This window comes from Scyliorhinus torazame, chromosome 8, assembly GCF_047496885.1.
Source record: "Scyliorhinus torazame isolate Kashiwa2021f chromosome 8, sScyTor2.1, whole genome shotgun sequence".
NCBI lineage: Eukaryota > Metazoa > Chordata > Chondrichthyes > Carcharhiniformes > Scyliorhinidae > Scyliorhinus > Scyliorhinus torazame.
Window position 1 is genome coordinate 209905869 of NC_092714.1, and position 19647 is coordinate 209925515.

The 19647-nt window shown below is 45.2% G+C and overlaps 1 protein-coding gene across 1 annotated transcript in view; it reads right to left on the bottom strand.

Moving 5' to 3' along the window:
* Positions 1-15592: 15592 nt before the first annotated feature.
* The window catches only part of LOC140428353 (uncharacterized), a 58525-nt gene continuing 54470 nt past the window's right edge, over positions 15593-19647 (bottom strand). The window contains exon 5 of the mRNA XM_072514733.1: positions 15593-19386. Within this exon, the coding sequence (XP_072370834.1) occupies positions 19267-19386 (120 nt within the window). The 3' untranslated portion in view covers positions 15593-19266. The remainder of the gene's footprint in view (positions 19387-19647) is intronic.

The window sequence follows — 19647 nt, forward strand, 5'->3', positions numbered from 1 at the left end:
GTCCAATATAATCAATCTGGAGGTTAGTCCAGGGGCCATGAACGGGTCGGGTGTGACTGAGTTGAGCCTTTTTGGCATATCTGTCCGGATTGTTCTGGGCGCAGATAAGACAATTCTCAACATAGTGAGTAACATCTTCTTTTAAACTCGGCCACCAGCAGAGCTGCCTGAGGTGGGCTGTAGTGGGATCGATTCCCTAATGTCCATGACTGTCATGGAACAAACAAATCAGTGATTCCTGAGCTGTTCAGGAACCACATAAAGGGTGTCTTTTAACACCACACCATCATGTGTGGTCAGAGCATTTTTAAACCTCTCGTAGGGTGCTGGATAGTTGCCTTTTAAAATCTCTCTGAGATTGCTGTCCTGCTTCTGGGCCTGCACTAAATCCTCGATATTAGTCTGCGAGACCAGAACTGCATTCACTGGTGCGCTTTCGGGGGGGGTGTCCAAAAATATCCATGCCTGGAACCTGCTTTAGCCAGTGCGTCGGCTTTTACATTTCCAGGGGGGGAGGAACGATGGTGACTATGAACTTTGATGATTCCAAAGGTCCTGTTCTGTGCTCTTTCTAAAATGTGGCGGAGCAATGGGGCTGAGGGGAGGGGTTTTCCGTCTGCGGAAACAAATCCTCTTGCTTTCCACAGGGGTAGGAATTCCGTAAGACTGTTGCAGACATAGAGGCTGTCCGAATATATGTCTGCTGGGCTGGGGAAGGAATCTGGGTGTTCCACTATATATGCGATGGCCGCAAGTTCTGCTGCCTGCGCGTCTAAGTGTCCTGGAAGTTTTATTGCAATTTCTTCTAGGGCGCGTCCTCGACTTAAATACCGCATCCTGTTATGCGCTTCCCTTCTAATATTGTGGAAGATCCATCCACATATATCCTAATGGGTTCGCACGTGTCTGTGTGCTTGGGGCTCTGGGTTGAACTACCTATCTTTCTGGGGGGTGTTTTCACATTAAAGGGGCCTGTGTTGTGGTGTGGAGAGATAATTTGACATTCATGGGGGGTTCCGGGGTACTGTAGGGTGTCGGCTAAAAAAGTGTGGGTCTTTATCTTTTTAACAGTGATGTCCCGTCCCTGCAAAAGAAGGGTCCATCTAGCTGCTCTAATCTGATTGACTGTACCGTCCTGGAGTCGTCCGTCCAGTAAAAGTTGGGTGGGGGTGTGTTCTGTGAGGATTGTGATGGGGTTGAGTCCGGTAATGTACGAAAAATACTGTACTGCCCAAAAAACTGCGAGCAGGTGCCTTTCACAGGCTGAAAATCCCTGCTCCACAGCATCTAAAATGCTAGAGGCGTAAGCCACGGGCCTTAACTGTTCGTGCCGTTCCTGGAGGAGCACGGCCGAAAGGGTGCGGTCTGTGCTCGCTACCTCTATAGCGTAAGGGGAAAGCGGGTCTGGAACTTGTAGTGCGGGGGCTGCTAGGTGTGCTCTTTTCAACGAGTCCACAGCATCCGTATGCTGCGGAAGCCATTCCCAGGGGGCTCCTTACTTTAAGAGGTCTGAGAGGGGCGCTGCCTTGCTGGCGAAACCATCAATGTGGTTTCGGCAGTAGCCAACCAGTCCTAAAAATGACCGGAGGGCTGAAGCTTTCTGGGGAAGGGGCAATTTAACAATCGAGTCAATCCTTTTGTGCTCGATCTCGCGTTTACCGTGTGTGATAATTGTACCCAAATATATCACCTTACCTTCCAAAATCTGGCCTTTTTGGGGTTAACTTTACAACCAATTGAGTGTAAGAGTTCCAGGAGTTCGGACAGAAGCTCAATGTGCTCTTCCTTGGTATCTGTCTGCAGTAGTAGGTCGTCTACGTACTGGACCAGACATTCGGGGCGAGAAAATTTGGCTAAACTATTTGCCAGCTGTCGGTGGTAAATGGAGGGAGAGTTGTGGAATCCTTGTGGAAGGCATGTCCACGTGTACTGCTGTGCTTTAAAGGTGAAGGTAAATTTGTACTGGCCTTTGCCAATGGAATGGACCAGAATCTATTACTGATGTCCAAAACCGTAAAGAATCGGGAATTGAGTCCCTGCTTGAGCATGGTCTCGGGACTTGTGGCTACTGTTGGGGCTGCTGCGGGGGGTGATTTTGTTGAGTTCCCGGTAATCGATGGTCAGTCGCCATGATCCATTGGGCTGTCTCGCTGGCCAAATCGGGGCATTATTAGTGGAGGCTACTGATCTAAGTACGCCCTGCTCTAATGAGCTTTCGATTACTTTTGTGAGTTCTCCCTCTGCCTCTTGGGGAAATCCATACTGTTTTTGGGGTCTTGGGTCAGGTCCTGTGATTTGTACGGAACCAACCATCCGTCCACAGTCGTGTTTGTGGGTGGCGAATGCTGTCCGGTTTTTCTGTAAAACTGCCCTAACCTGCTTGTCCGTGCCAAGCGTGGTCGGGTTAAACCAAAATTCGCCTCCTGCCCTGATTTTGTTGGTGTATTCACCTATTGTGAGCGTTGCGGGGGCTCTTGCAGACTTTGCCATTTTCCAGACACACTGGTTGACTGGATCAAATGATAGGTTGTGGGAATTCATAAAATCGATTCCCAGAATGTGTTCTGCTGTGTGGGGCAGATCGACCAAAACTACGGGGTGCTTGGTGGTAATGTTGCTGATTTGAATGGGCACAGGGGCTGTGATGTGTCCCTGCTGTGAATGGCCTGTAAAGCCGCTGAGGGTGATGGTGGCTGTAGTGGGCCACGTGTCCTTTTGGAACATGATGGAGGAATTTATTGTGGTGCGGGACCCTCCTGTGTCCCATAGAAATTCGATGGGCTGTCCCCTAATTTTTGCTGCAACTACCGGTCGTCCGGACCTATCCCAAAGGTTGTCGCAGACCCAACTGGGGGAGCCTGTACACCGTCAGTCTGTTCCGGTCAGGTCCGTCTGATCTGAACGGGTGCTAACACTATGAATGGGCTCTGTCTTATTCCTACTTAGAGTGCCCGTCTGCTGGGCTCTCTGTGGCTTTCGTGGGGCATTGCACTCTCTTGCAAAGTGTCCTAAATGGCCACAGTTGAAACACTCCTGTGGCTTTTGTGGGGGGCTGTTCTTTCTTTCATTTACCCATGCGGGGTTCTGGTGTGATTTTACTGCTTGTATGTCTGCTCCTGCCTGCTTTTCTTCGGGATTTTTAACTGCGGATTTGTTTTGTACAGACTGCTCCCAGGTGCGGGACAATCTTTTTACAACCCATTTCTCGTTATGAGCCTCCTCTGAGGGATCATAATTCGCACAAGCTTTTTGTCCTGTTTCTGTGGCATGGGAGATAAGGGTGTGGGTCCATTTGGCCATGTTGTCTGGGGATAAATGGGCACGGTCTAAGTCTCCAAAAACGGCTGCAAAGTGGATCCACAGGCATCCAGCAAACGCTGTGGGGTGCTCAGTTTTCTTTTGCCTGCATTTGTTGAGGCCATCTATGGGGTCACCCCGGTTATACCCGATCGCGTCTAGGACCGCGGTATGCATTTCTGCAAGGGTGCCTCCTCCTACATTCTGTGGGTCGGGAAGGGCTGCTACGACCGAAGGGTCTAAACTCAAAACTGTGAGCTTTACGTGCTCTCGCTCATTCAGGCCGTACATGGTCGCCCGCTGCTTTACTCTGGCAAAGAAATGGTGGGGGTCTGAGGTGGGGAGGAATGGTGTGATTTTCTCGCACGCGTCCCGTAATTGGGTCACTGTCAAGGGGGTGGTATACAAAAATTCTGTGTCGTCTGCTGTGGCTGTGCAGTGGATGGTTACTGGGTTCATTGGAGCCTGAACTAACTGCTTTGTGGGGGGATTGGGGCGCTTTCCTCTTCTGTGGCTGTCCCTGCGCACATGTTCCCTGAACATATCTCTGCGCTGTCTCGTTCAACTCTTCCCAATCAGGGCCGTCTTCCTCATCTAACTTTGCTCCGAAGGTTTCCTGGAATCCTTTCTGAACTGAAAGCAGCGATTGCAGCTCTGCAATCTGCTTCCGGCACTTTGCGTGGTCCAGTGAGCTTTGTCTTTGTTCCGTGGTGGCAGCATGGAGTGCTCTTAACGCTGCCTTCAGGTCACTACACTGCCTCTGCAATGTCTCTACCTGCTTCTCGGTTTCTTCTCGTACCAGGACTGCACGTTGTGTGTCCTGATAGGCCTTTTAATACTGGGACTGGAAGCTGCTTAAGTGCGCCAGACAAGACTGGTGTGCCCGCTTGGCATCATCTACCTCTCCGTCTTTTGCTGCCAACCTCCTCCTCAACTCTAAGTTCTCTCTTTCTACCTCACTTACATCAACCTTACTCATTCGATGTATGCCTTCCATCTCTTTCCGGAGCGTCCTAACGACCTCCTCTGTGCCTCGCAATTGTGCCAAGCAGGACACGATTGCCATCAGCTTGCGAGCTTTCCCTAAGCTCTTCTTGTGAATCTCGCTCCGGTTCTCCCACCAAGTATGTCCTATACTCCCGAGACCTGTTTCCGCATTGCTACAGAATTCGCTCCAAAGGGGCCATCCTTTCCCTTTGAGGTACTTCCTGATTTCTTCTTCCCATACAGGACACTATCCTACTCTAATGCTGCTGGTCGTTGCGACCGCAAATTCCTCTGGGTTCATGAGGCGCTGCATTGCCATCTTTCCTATCCGAATGCTTCTTTTAAATTTGGAACAGGGGGACTAAGGCGGTGCTGTAATTACGGGTACGGATTTCGCTAATTTCTGAAATACAAACTCCCGACAGTTTTGTCGCAACAAAAAATCTATCAGTATTACCTTATAGCCCTGTTAGTTACGCATGCATACACACATTTCCGTATTATGAGGATTGATCAGAACTGCTTGAACACTTGTGGTTTTCTGTTCCCAATTGGATCTCAAATTCAAATTTTTGGGTTCTCCCGGAGTGGTGAAGCCACTTCTAGTTCAGGTCCCCTCAGAATGTCACCAGTAATATGTTGCTAACTTTTGGTTGGTTCAATTGGCTCTGTTTTATAACCTTTGCTCTCGAGTCGCCAGGTATCTTTCTGATACCGCCATGAGGTTCAAGTCCCAGTAATGATCAATAACTCAATACACCGATTAGTAAGATTCAAATCAAAGCACATTTATTATACACAATAATTGCTACGTCTAATTTTTGCACAAATTCTACGTCTAAGCTACTTCTATAACTAACAGGCCTATACTTAACTTCGGACTGGCCAACCAGGTCAGGGGAACAAATGGCCTTTCGTTCGGGTTCTGAGTCTGCGGGATTCGAAGTTGGTACGGGTGGCTAGGAGCGCCTATCTCGTAGCGAGCGCTGACTTAAGACTTACGGTCTCTCGGCGGCATCTGCACCGGTCACGGTCAAGGTTGGCTCGCGTTGCTGTGTGACCCGGTCAAGAAGAACGATTTGAACTTGGGGCCTAACTTTTATAGTCCCCAGGGGCTTCCCACCTTTCGGGGCGGACCCTGTACCTGGTTCTAGGTGATTGGACGGGCAGCACGGTAGCATTGTGGATAGCACAATTGCTTCACAGCTCCAGGGTCCCAGGTTCGATTCCGGCTTGGGTCACTGTCTGTGCGGAGTCTGCACATCCTCCCCGTGTGTGCGTGGGTTTCCTCCGGGTGCTCCGGTTTCCTCCCACAGTCCAAAGATGTGCAGTTTAGGTGGATTGGCCATGATAAATGCCCTTAGTGTCCAAAATTGCCCTTAGTGGTTACTGGGTTATGGGGATAGGGTAGAGGTGTTGACCTTGGGTCGGGTGCTCTTTCCAAGAGCCGGTGCAGACTCGATGGGCTGAATGGCCTCCTTCTGCACTGTAAATTCTATGATAATCTATGACTTTGTTCCAATCGCTTGGTTCGATTTCTCCAATACTGGAGCGGTTCCCTGATCGATGGGCGGTCTTGAGGTCTCCGTTAACCTCTTTTGTGTTGGCTCCTGTAGGCGCCGGGGAGTCTGGCTTAGCTTTGTTTGTCCTAAATGTTGCGATTGTTCCCGGGGATTACTTATTAGTATGTAGATGGCTGCTACATTATTATGCTGATGGTCGCTGGTATTGATGCTGTCTGGGCTTTTGCAGAGTTAAATACACAGCAAACCTGCACCTGCTGGTTTCTGCCTGTGTTGGCTGAATTTCCCTTCAGCCTTTGTTGTTCTCCATTTTAAATCGGGAGTTGGCCAACTTAGGTGGCTACATAGCCTAACCTCGGTTGTTGGCAAGATTCTAGAATCCATCGTTAAGGATGAGATTTCTAAATTCTTGGAAGTGCAGGGTCGGATTAGGACAAGTCAGCATGGATTTAGTAAGGGGAGGTTGTTGTTCCTGACAAACCTGTTCAGAGTTCTTTGAAGCGATAACAAATAGGTTAGACCAAGGAGAGCCAATGGATGTTATCTATCTTGACTTCCAAAAGGCCTTTGATAAGGTGCCTCACGGGAGACTGCTGAGTAAAATAAGGGCCCATGGTATTTGAGGCAAGGTACTAACATGGATTGACGATTGGCTGTCAGACAGAAGGCAGAGAGTTGGGATAAAAGGTTCTTTTTCGGAATGGCAACCGGTGACAAGTGGTGACCCACAGGGTTCAGTGTTGGGGCCACAGCTGTTCTCTTTATATATTAACGATCTAGATGACAGGAATGGGGGCATTCTGGCTAAGTTTGCAGATGATAAAACGATAGGTGGAGGGGCAGGTAGTATTGAGGAGGTGGGGAGGCTGCAGAAAGATTTAGACAGTTTAGGAGAGTGGTCCAAGAAATGGCTGATGAAATTCAACGTGGTCAAGTGCAAGGTCTTGCACTTTGGAAAAAAGAATAGAGGCATGGACTGTTTTCTAAACGGTGACAAAATTCATAATGCTGAAGTGCAAAGGGACTTAGGAGTCCTAGTCCAGGATTCTCTAAAGGTAAACTTGCAGGTTGAGTCCGTAATTAAGAAAGCAAATGCAATGTTGTCATTTATCTCAAAAGGCTTGGAATATAAAAGCAGGGGTGTACTTCTGAAGCTTTATAAAGCATTAGTTAGGCCCCATTTAGGATACTGTGAGCAATTTTGGGCCGCACACCTCAGGAAGGACATATTGGCACTGGAGCAGGTCCAGCGGAGAGTCACACGGATGATCCCAGGAATGGTAGGCCTAACATACGATGAATGTCTGAGGATCCTGGGATTATATTCATTGGAGTTTAGGAGGTTGAGGGGAGATCTAATAGAAACTTACAAGATAATGAATGGCTTAGATAGGGTGGACGTAGGGAAGTTGTTTCCATTAGCAGGGGAGACTAGGACCTGGGGGCACAGCCTTAGAATAAACGGGAGTCACTTTAGAACAGATATAAGGAGAAATTTCTTCAGCCAGAGAGTGGTGGGTCTGTGGAATTCATTGCCACAGAGGGCGGTGGGGGCCGGGACGTTGAGTGTCTTTAAGACAGAAGTTGATAATTCCTCGAGAAATCAAGAATTTAAGGGCTTATGGAGAGAGGGAGCGGGTAAATGGAGTTGAAATCAGCCATGATTGAATGGTGGAGTGGACTCGATGGGCCAAATGGCCTTACTTCCTCTCCTATGTCTTATGGTCTTACAAACCAAGAGCCAGATTCAAACTGGGTCACAGTGAAAAATATTTGGAGGGGGACTAGTGATGTTAAAAAGACAAGCTTAAAGGCTTTGTGCCTTAACGCGCGGAACATTCACAATAAAGTGGATGAACTAATCGCACAAATAGACGTGAACGGATATGATATACTCGGGATTACAGAGACATGGCTGCAGGCTCATCAGGGATCGGAACTGAATGTCCAGGGGTTCAGTTGGACATTCCTCAGGAAAGACTGACAAAAAGTAAAAGTTGCATTGCTGGTCGAGGAGGATATTAACACAATAGTGAGGGAGGATATTAGCTCTGACAATGCGGAATCTGCATGAGTAGAGCTGAGAAACAGCAAGGGGCAAAAAATATTAATGGCCGTCATACGTAGACCCCCAAACTGCAGTGATATTGTTGGGAATGGCATTAAACAGACAATTTGAGATGCATGTGATAAAGGAACAACTGTAATTATGGGTGATTTTAATCTGCATATAGATTGGGAAAATCAAATTAGCCACAATACCATACAGGAGGAATTCCTGTATGGTATTCTGGATCAACATGTTGAGGAGCCAACGAAGGAACAGGCCATCATAGACTGGGTACTGTGTAATGAGAACGGAATCATTGGCTATCTAGTTGTGCGAGACCCCTTGGGGATCAGCAACCATAATATAATAGAATTTTTCATCAAGATGGAGAGTGAAGTAATTGATCTGAGACTAAGGTCCTGAATCTTGTGTATTGGCCATGATCAATTGGGGAATGTTACTTAAAGGATAGTGGATAGGCAATGTCAAACATTCAAAGAACGCATGGAGGAACTGAAACAATTGTTTATTCTGTCTGGCACAAAAGTAAAACTGGAAAGTGGCCAATCCATGGCTTACAAGGGAAATTAGGGATCGTATTCGATCCAAGGAAGTAGCATACAAATTGGCCAAGAAAAACAAGTCTGAGGATTGTGAGCTGTTTAGAATTCAGCAAAGAAGGATCAAGGGATTGATTAAGAAAGGGAAAATAGAGTATGAAAGTAAACTTCAGGGAACATCATAACTACGTGAAGAGAAAAAAATTGGTGAAGACAAATGTAGGTCCCTTACAGTCAGAAACAGGGCAATGTATTATCGGGGACAAAGAAATGGCTGAGCAACTAAATACATACGTTGGTTCTGTCTTCACAAATGAGGACACAAATAAGATACCAGAAATGTTGGGGAATGCAGGGTTTAGCGAGAGGGAAGAACTGAAGGTGATCAATATCAGGAGAGAAATGGTGTTGGGAAATTGATGGGATTGTTGGCTGATAAATCCTCAGGGCCTGATAATCTACATCCCAGGATACAGAAGCAGGTGGCTCTAGAAATAGCGGATGCATTGGTGGTCATCTTCCAGGATTCTATAGACTGTGGAACAGTTCCTGCAGATTGGAGGGTGGCTAACGTAACTCCCACTCTTTAAAAAGGGAGGTAGAGAGAATTCTAGACCAGTAAGCCTGACATTGATAGTGGGGAAAATTCTAGAATCCATTATCAGAGGATTTTATAGCAGAGCACTTAGAAAGCAGTGGCAGAATCGGACAGAGTCACCATGGATTTATGAAGGGGAAATCATGCTTGACAAATCTATTGGAATTCTTTGAGGACGTAACTAGTAGAATTGATGAAGGGGAGCCAGTGGATGTGTATTTGGACTTTCAGAAGGCTTTTTACAAAGTCCCGCATAAAAGATTAGCATATAAAATTAAAGCACATGGGATTGGGGGGGGTGGATTAAGATGGATAGAAATCTGGTTTGCAGACAGGAATCAGAGTAGGAATTAATGGGTCTTTTTCAAATTGGCAGGCAGTCACTAGTGGGGTACTGCTGGGATTGGTGTTAGGATCCCCAGCTATTCACACAAGATATTAATGATTTAGATGAGGGAACAAAATGTCATCACTAAATTTGCAGATGACACCAAGTTGGTTGGGAGGGTGAGGTGTGAGGAGGATACAGAGATCCTTCAGTGATTTGGACACAGTGAGTGAGTGGAGTGGGCAAATGAATGGCACATGCAGTATAATTTGGATAAATGCGAGGTTATCTACTGCTGGTTTAGCACAGGGCTAAATCGCTGGCTTTGAAAGCAGACCAAGGCAGGCCAGCAGCACGGTTCAATTCCCGTACCAGCCTCCCTGAACAGGCATCGGAATGTGGCGACTAGGGGCTTTTCACAGTAACTTCATTTGAAGCCTACTTGTGACAATAAGAGATTTTCATTTCATTTGGTAGCAAAACAGAGGACACAATCTCAGACTAAAGGGACGATGCTTTAAAATCGAGATGGGGAGGAATTTCTTCAGCCAGCAGGTGGTGAATCGGTGGAATTCTTTGCCGCAGAAGGCTGTGAAGGCCAAATCACGGAGTGTCTTTAAGACAGAGATAAATAGGTTCTTGATTAGTATGGGGATCAGGGGTTATGGGAGAAGGCAGGAGAATGGGGATGAGAAAAATATCAGCCATGATTGACTGGCGGAGCAGACTCGATGGACTGAGTGGCCTAATTCTGCTTCTATGTTTTATGGTCTTAATAACATGTTGCCTATGTGGAATAATTAGATGAAGACAAAACCAAAGAGGTCATTTTCCGAATGGACACAAGTCTTGCAAGAGTGTAGAATTAGAAAATTATCCTGTGCTTACTTGTGCAAGCTATAGTCCAGAATTCTGATTTACACTTTCAGTATATTTACTTTTAAACAAAACTGATCCACACTGGTTTCAAAATAATAGTTCCTTTGCATTTTAAATAGCTGATTCTTGATCCAATGTGCATTAAATTTCACTTGGCAGTATTCTGGGTTCATACATATTTTGTTTAATTCATTCTGTATTTTCTGACCTGCCTTCTCCAATCCCACCTCTCCTAGTTTGGTAACACCTGCAAATTTGTATCTTGGCATTGGCGTTTGAGGCAGTGGGAGTTGCAACGCCCATGTCCTGGGGCACTCCGGCAGATCATCCCACTGCAACATGTCTCCTCTAAGCACGGGACTATTGTTTTCTATCCTTTAACCACTTCCTTATTTATTCTTAAACTTGCCCTCCATAGAGCTTTGAGCTTTACTAGTAGCTAGCCATTCTTGTAGAACTTCATCAAGCATCTTTGCATATCGAAAAAGAGGAGAGGTTGGAGCGGCAGAGGGTGATAGATGAGATGTTGGAGGTAGATAGGAGTTATGCAGAAGATGGAGACCCAGCAAAGCTGGAAAAGAGGAAGGAACTACAGGCGAGCTTTGACCGACTATCTACCAGGAAGGCGGTGCGCCAACTGAGACGAGCAAGGGGGGCAGTTTACGAACATGGAGATAAGGTCATATTAGCAGGTCAGCTCCGGAGGAAAGCAGCGGCAAGGGAAATTGTTCAGGTGAGGGATAGGGCAGGTAAATTGGTGGTGGCTCCAGTGCTGATTAACAAGGTTTTTGAGGAATTTTAGGAGAGGTTGTACAGGTCAGAGCCACCTGGGGGAGACCGTGAGATGCAGGAATTTCTAGATGGGTTGGAGTACCCGAGGTTAGGGGAGGGGGACAGGGCTACATTAGAAGGAGCGATAGTGGAACAGGAGATAAAGGATGCGGTTGGGAGGATGCAGTCGGGGAAGGTGGCAGGGTCGGATGGGCTTCCGGTGGAATATTATAAAAAATTCAAGGATAAGCTGGCACCCCTGATGGTGGGGTTGTTTGAAGAGGCGATAGGGAAGGGGACGTTGCCACAAACGTTGGGGCAGGCGTCGATTTCCCTGTTGCTAAAAAAAGATAAGGATCCGACGGAGTGTGGGTCGTATAGGCCCATATGGGCAGGGATGTCCTATGTCCCCCCTGCTGTTTGCACTCGCGATTGAGCCATTGGCCATCACATTAAGAAGTTTGGGGGTATGGAAAGGAATAGTTGGGGGGGGGGGGATAGAGCATAGGGTGTCCTTATATGTTGATGTCTTGTTGTTATACGTGTCGGAACCGAGTGTGTCGATAGGGGAAATATTGGAGTCGCTTCGAGTGTTTGGGTCTTTCTCGGGGTACAAACTAAATCTAGACAAGAGTGAGTATTTTGTGGTGTCTCAACTTTTGTGGGGGTGGGAAGGTTGCCATTCCGTAGGGCAGGGACTCACTTTAGGTATGGGGGGGGGGGGGGGGGGGGGGGGGGGGAGGTGCAGGCTGCCCGGGGGTGGGGGGGCTCCGCAGGTACAACATTCTAGTTTGGTGGGGAGAGTGAAAGCTGATCTGGCAAGGTGGGATGGTCTCCCTTTGTTACTGGCGGGTCGGGTACAGGCGGTTAAAATGAACGTGTTGCCGCGATTTCTGTTTATCTTTCAATGCGTGCCGATTTTCCTGCCAAAGGCTTTTTCCAGAGAGATTGACGGAAGGATTACGTTGTTCATATGGGGAGGGAAGGTGGCCAGAGTTGGAAAGGTGCTGCTACAGAGGGGAAGCCAGGCAGGAGGTTTGGGTCTTCCGAACCTGATATATTACTACTGGGCAGCGAATGTGGATAAGGTGCAGAGCTGGGTCAGAGGGGTTGATTCCCAGTGGGTCAGAATGGAGGAGAGTTTGTGCAGGGGGTCGGGATTGAAAGCACTAGCAACAGCGCCGCTCCAGATAGCACCGGGGAAATTCTCAGGGAGTCCGGTAATAATAGCTTCATTGAGAATTTGGAGGCAGTTTCGCCAACACTTCGGGTTGGGGGCAGGGTCAAGGGAAATGCCGATTCGGGGGAACCACAGGTTTGAGCCAGGGAGGTGGGATGGAAATGGGAGGAGAAGGGGATTAAGACTCTAAAAGATTTGTTTCTTAGGGGTCGATTTGCAGGATTGAAGGAGCTGGTAGCGAAGTATGGGCTGGAGCAGGGGGAAATATTTAGATACATGCAGGTTCGAGATTTTGCCAGAAAGGAGATACAGAGCTTCCTGGGGGAGGCGGCCTCCACATTGCTGGAGGAGGTGCTGATGACAGGGGGACTGGAGAAGGGGGTAGTGTCGACGGAGAAGGCACCACTGGAAGGGATCAAAGCAAAGTGGGAGGAAGAGTTGGGAGAGGATATGGAGGAGGGGTTCGGGTGTGAGGTGCTCCGGAGAGTGAATGCCTCCACCTCATGCGCGAGGTTGGGGCTGATACAGCTGAAGGTGGTATACAGAGCACACCTCTAATTTCTCTTGTAAGCCATGATTTGGCCACAGTTCCCTTTCTACTCATGCCAAATAGGAATAAAGAACTTTTCGAGTTCACTTTCGATAATGTTTCCCAGTTAATTATCGCCAATTCATGCCTATCATCGTTACCTTTATTGAGATTTGGGACCCTGGTCACAGAATCAACTATCATCCACCTTGATAAAGAATTCTTTCATATCATGGTCACTTAGCCCCAAGAGTTCTCTCACAGCTAGATTGCCAATTAATCCTTTCTCATTGCCCAATACCCAGTCCGAGATGACCTGTTCCCTTGTTGGTTCCTCAACACATCAGTCCGGAAAATCATCCCGTATACATTCCAGAAATTTCTCCTCTATCGTACCGTGACTAATTTGACTCACCCAATCTATATGCAGATTAATGTCATCCCTAATCACAGATGTTTCTTTATCACATGAATCTCTGAGTTCCTGTCTTATGCTATACCAAACACCACCAGTACAGTTTGGTGGTCTGTATACCACCCCTATGAATGTTTTTTGTCCCTCAGTGTTTCTGAACTCGACCCATAGATTTCACATCATCTGTGTTGATATCCTTCCTCAATATTGTATCAATAACTTCTTTAATCAACAATGCAACTCCACCTTTTCATTTTTCCTTTGTACAAACTGAATAGCCCTCAATGTTTAGTTCCCGTCCTTGGTCACCTTGGAGCCATATCTCCGTAATTCCAATTATATCATCATATCCCTTTACACCGATCATCCATTGTATTTCAAATGCTCCGAGCATTCAGCTACAAAACCTTAAGGCTAGTCCTTTTAACATTCCTTGTCCCGTCCTAGTTTTTAAAAAAAAATTGTGTCTATTTCTGATTCTGGTCCTTGGTTTCTCTACCTATCACTTTTCTTATTCTTGCTGTCTTTTTCTCTTGTTCTTGATTCCCCTGTTCGGAATCCTTACATCAGTTCCCACCCCTCTGCCACATTAGTTTAAATCCTCTACAAGCACTCTAGCAAGTACCTCCCCCCCCACCCCTCACCCTCACCCAATCTCTTCAGCCACGTATTCATCCTATATACCTTGCTGTTTCTACTCTGACTAGCACATGGGACTGGTAGTAATCCTGAGACCTTTGAGGTCAGACTTTTCAACTTGCTTCCTAGCTTCCTATATTCTGCTTTTAGGATCTCATCCCTTTTTTTTTTTTTTACCTACGTCAACTGGTTGTTCACCCTCCCCCTTCAGAATGTCCTGCAACCGATCCGAGACATCCCTGACCCTAGTACTAGGGAGGCAACATACCATCCTGGAGTCTCGTTTGCAGCCACAGAACCGTCCATCTATTCCCTGCACAATGGAATCCCCTTTGACTATTGCATTTCTATGCTTTTTGCTCCACCCCAGTGCAGCAGAGCCAGCTGTGGTGCTACAAATTTGGCTGCTGCTGCCATTCCCCTCAACAGTATACCTGTTGTGCAGGGGAATAGCCACAGGAGATTCCCAAATTGCTTGCCTAGTCCTCTTGCGTTGCCTGGTGGTCATCCATTCCCTTCTTGCCTGTGGTGGCTGAACCTGCGGTGTGACCACCTATTTGTGCTATCCACAATACTCTCCACCTCACGGATGCTCCACAGTTTCCCCACACACCACCACCGGATTTTGGGCTTCCAGGAGCTGCAGCTGGAGACACTTTCTGCACACATGCTGGTCCTGGGAAGTGGTAGCGTTCCTGGTCTCCCACATGGAGCAATGTCTTACCCCTTTAAGTTAAATTAATCCTTTTAATATCAAACAATGTCAACTAGGGCCCTTCTTCTCCGCTCTTTGTTATTATAGAATATATTCCTTACAAACAATGAATCACGGAATGATGTCTTAACAATTATAACCAATAGTAGTAGAAAGTGCCTATCTAACTGTACTCACCCAAACAGCTCTTTAGATTTTGTTGTCTCAGACACTTCAACCAGTTTATTACTCAATTTACCCAGGTCACCTTATTCGCGAGACGAATTAATGACAAATACAAGTTTATGATTCCACCAAATTGGTTATTAAACACAATAAAACAGTTATTCCATTTAAATTATCAACTAATAATAATCCCAAGATTCTGAATACAACCATGCTGATGAACTCAGCTGAGCTGCGGATCCAATTCTCGGAGTCTCGATTGTCTCATGACCTTCGTTCGGCGAAGGCGAGTCTCGCACACTGCATCCTTCCATACTCTGGTCTGTTATCAAATCTTCTCTGCTACCTTGGCACCGAGTCTTCACCAGGGAGGGTCCTGGGTGGTCAATCTTTATACCCCTCTATGTGCCTTTCCAGAAAGTTCTCTAGTCCTCAGCCAATGAGGTCTTGGGGTGGGGATTGCAATGGAGTTTCTGATTACAACTCTGCAGGACACCAAGAATCCACCCCCAGGGTCCATCTCCAGGTAACGCTACCACTTCCACATGTAACCTTACTCCATATATGGCAATACGGGGAAACTGGGTGACAAAGTCTAGCTTTATCTGCGCAATCCACAACAATCGATCCATTTGAATGGAACCGATTATCTCCTGATGGCTTGTTGACAGGGCAGGCCCAGACTTATTCCAACTTTCTGTCTCTGTCCAGTGGATTTGAACTTGGCTATTCATGGTTGTCTTTTTGCCACATGAAATGTCTATCATACCACCTGTAAAGAAAAAGTGGCTAACATTGGAATGTCACACTCTGATAACCTGACTTACGGGTTAGCAGGGAGCCTTCAGTTATCTGCACAAATATCAGATTATGAAATCTAAGAACCAGCATAATGTTTAAGAACCAGATCCAATATACAACGCTCAACAGAACAAAAATCATTCAAACAACTTGGATTTAGATAGCATATTTAATATAACAAATTATCCCAAGGAGCTTCAGACAAAAATGAACACCGAATCAAAGGAGAGCTGTGCTGATTTAGCAGGTTTCAACCAGGGTGGTGGAAAGAGATGCAAAATTAACCTTTGTCTGTCGAGTTCCCAAATGGGGTAGGGTTGAGCAACAGAAAATGGCGTTGAGATAGATCAGTCATGATCTAATTGAAAGATAGGGTGGGCTTGAAGGGCTGAATGATCTACTCCTGCTGCTATTTCTTCTGAGACATACACACAGATTAGTCAGGATTCCTACTCCTGATTACCTTACCGTGAGGTATGCCTGTGGGAACATCGGATGATACATGTTTAGACTCACTGTGAGGAACATCACAACTATATTGCTTACATTTGCAATCTTGCCTGATACATAAAACATAACTAGAAAGCCACAATCAAAATTATTGGTTTGTGGGTCATCTAGGACTCTCCTACAGTTGGAAAGCCACTCCATGTATTGATCAACTTTCACTTCCCTGGTGTCTAGAATGATTGTCAATGTTGTGCAAATTTAATATCTAGGTTTCCTTGGCATGTTGCTTTCAACGTCATCTATCCTAGGAGCTTAGTACATTTGGGCAGCGCGGTAGCACAAGTGGTTAGCACTGTGACTTCACAGTGCCAGGGTCCCAGGTTTGATTCCGTGTTGGGTCACTGTCTGTGAGGAGTCTGCACGTTCTCCCAGTGTCTGCGTGGGTTTCCTCCGGGTGCTCCGGTTTCCTCCCACAGTCCAAAGACGTGCAGGTTAGGTGGATTGGCCATGCTAAATTGCCCTGAAGTGTCCAAAATTGCCCTTACTGTTGGATGGGGTTACTGCGTTATGGGAATAGGGTGGAGGTGTGGGCTTGGGTAGGGTGCTCTTTCCGAGAGCCGGTGGAGACTTGATGGACCGAATGGCCTCCTTCTGCACTGTAAATTCTATGTAAATACACTTTCTTAACCTATCAACTTTGAGGCGGAAGTTGTAATTAGTCACCCATCTATTTGAGGTGGATGTTACAGATATCCCAACTTGTGAATAATTGTGTTCTTCTTATACTTGCAGCCAGCACACAAGTACAGTTGAGCAGCCCGACTTTGAGGGGCTTGAATCTTCAGACAACTTTACAGTCCTGGCTGATAAGTCAATTGTTGTAACCCAAGAGAAAGCAGAAATCATGGCCAGACACCAGAATAGCCGAACACCCTGTAAAACCCAAGTTCAATAGATATATTTGTACCACCACAAGTTTAGAAAATGAACACATCAAACACAATTAAGCAGCTAGATAAGTATCTTTCCCAATCATATGGTTGATACAGCAAAAATAAGGGACATCACAGATTCCAAAATAACAACTTCGACACAAAAATATTAAAACTTGGTTATAATTACTTGCAGTAATTTTCAAATTGCTATTATGAATAAAATTGGTACTTTTTTGTTCCTTTACTTTAATGACAGAAACTAACTGTCCAGGATTCAGTTAAAAAAAAAAAATCATCTTTGGAGGGAAGATCTAAGAAATATAGTGCTCTAATAATATAATTTTTTTTCTATTGCTAGAAACATATATACATCCAAAATAACTATAATTTATCCAATCTTAATCAAATCTTTGGCACAGATGAAACGAGGAACATAGAAAATATTAACACTTGAAATTAAACAATTTATGCAACATGTATTACCTGACTTCAATATGAAATTCAATAACATTCCCATAGTGGTCATGTCAAACTTATTCAAAGTACCCTAAAGTGAAAGCATGCCTGTAATTCAATTCTGACCATGTTATTTTGTATTCCATATGAACACGTAATTATTCTGCCACCAATTTGTGTATAAAAAGTCAACTTGTAAGAAATCAACTTGCATAAATGAGATGGCCACTGATACTAAACAATGAATGGAGACAAAGATATTTCAGATTAAAAATATGTCTGCTCTGAAAAATTATAGGAAATAATATTCTACATTTCCAATAAGGATATCAGTAGCAACATTTTGTACATACTACACAAAACAAATGATTGCAATCGCATAAACCTCAAGTACAAATTTTAGGAAGAGGGGCTTTTTGTGCTTCTGCATCACTCGAGGAGAATTATAATGTGGATAGTTGGCAGGAAGTGTGTATTAAACAGAACAAAGACACTTGTGATTTTAAATCAATTACATTGCTATTAGTGGGAAAAACAAATTTCAGTGGGACAAAAAAGGGATGCAAATTACCTTAATTCTTCAGATGGATAGGTAGAATTGCACTAAAAGAAAGTTGGATGTGACAGGTTTGGATATCAAATGAGCAAACTCTGCACAATCTGTTTGGCCACCTGAATCTTAACTGCATGACAGTAATCAACCAACTTGTTCTTTCTATTCAATACTTAGCTTTCTCTATTTTCTGGTTTGATTTTTTTCCCCCACTACCATATTCGCATTTTGACTTTCCCACAATCATTAGGATATTAGTTTCATACACTGTTCAGCTTCACATCCTACAACAAGAAATAAGATTTATGGAAAAAGACAAATGTTAAACTTGAGTACTTTACTGGAAAATAAAATTTCTAATGTTCTCCCTTAACAGGAAAAATATATTTACAATATTCACACACATTGATTAGTAATTACTTTGTGCTTGAAAGTTTGTAAATTTCAATGTTGTAGGTACATCAGGAATGTTAGGTACTACATTATAAATATTTCAGAGGATTGAAGTTTTGCTTGGATTGCACTTACATACGTGTGGAAAACAGTACTTGATTTTCAATGTACTTTGCTTCACATAATTGAGAACCACATGGCTAGACTTTATTTCTGAATTTACTTCAAATGAATCTTTTCACATTCATCATATGGTAACTTAACTTGCCTTTTGAAGGGAAAACAAAAACTACCATGTGAGACCTGGGCCTGAATTCTACACAAGCAGAGGCCCAAGTGTGAAGCCCAGCAGCTTTTACTTCTTAGGCTTGTGGCAGGCGAGGCTAGCAATGTTTCCCCTTCGCTGACCTCCGGATCTATCAGGAGCCCACCTCTTCAGGTTCTCCTCCAACTTTGAATTTCCCCAGGCCAATCCACACTTGCCTTCCGCCCACTTCGCCAGGGCCTGTCAACCTGGCCCTGGCAATCTCAGCCCCCACCCAGACAAACTTCATTTGTGGACTGGCTGCAGTTTCAGCTGTAGCTACTACTCCCGTTGGAGCTCCTGGGCCCAGAGAGAGACCTCCTCGCTGATGGAGACAGAGGTCTCGCCTTGAGTTACATAATGGCCTGGTGAGTTTAAAATGGCCTTGCTGACTAGGTTAGTTATGTAATAGCTATCAATCAGGTAGAGATTCTGTATAACATGCAGCATAAGTAGGCTGTGACTACTGCTATATTCATATTTTTTGTAATATTTCACTGCTAACTTAGAGTATCCCAAAAAGATTGAATACCCCAGTGTCATATAGCACTTTGTAGTGTTATATTACACAGAAAACATCTCCATAAATTCAATAGTGCACGTACCACCTCTCATCCAAATGGAATTAGGTGACATACAAAGACTTGCAGTAATATGTTAATTTATGTTCTTTGTGTCAGTGCAAGTGGTATATTCTTGATGAAGTGTCCTTCTAGCTTGTGGGAGACATAGTCACAATCAGGTGTTTGGTTTGTTGAAGTATGTCCCATCAGAACTCTCAGGAAAATAGGCCTCACTTCTGTAGAGATTGGGCAGCTCGTATGTTGAATTCTGTTGGTTGTAGCAGCTGCCTTTCTTCTGCAACAGAAAAACAAATTCTACTAAAAAGTGCTAACGTTCAAGAAAAGAAGCAAAAATTGGAATACAGCTGCATTTACATGAACACACTGGTGACTTGACCAAATGTACAGAACAGGTTACCTTGGGAACAAAAATCAGAAGACCCAAAAAAATAAACACAATGTCAATGGTACTAGAGCTGGACATGGTACAATCTCACATTTTACACATTCCGACAAACCTAAGTCAAAAGAACCAGATATTTATCCCCCAATGTTG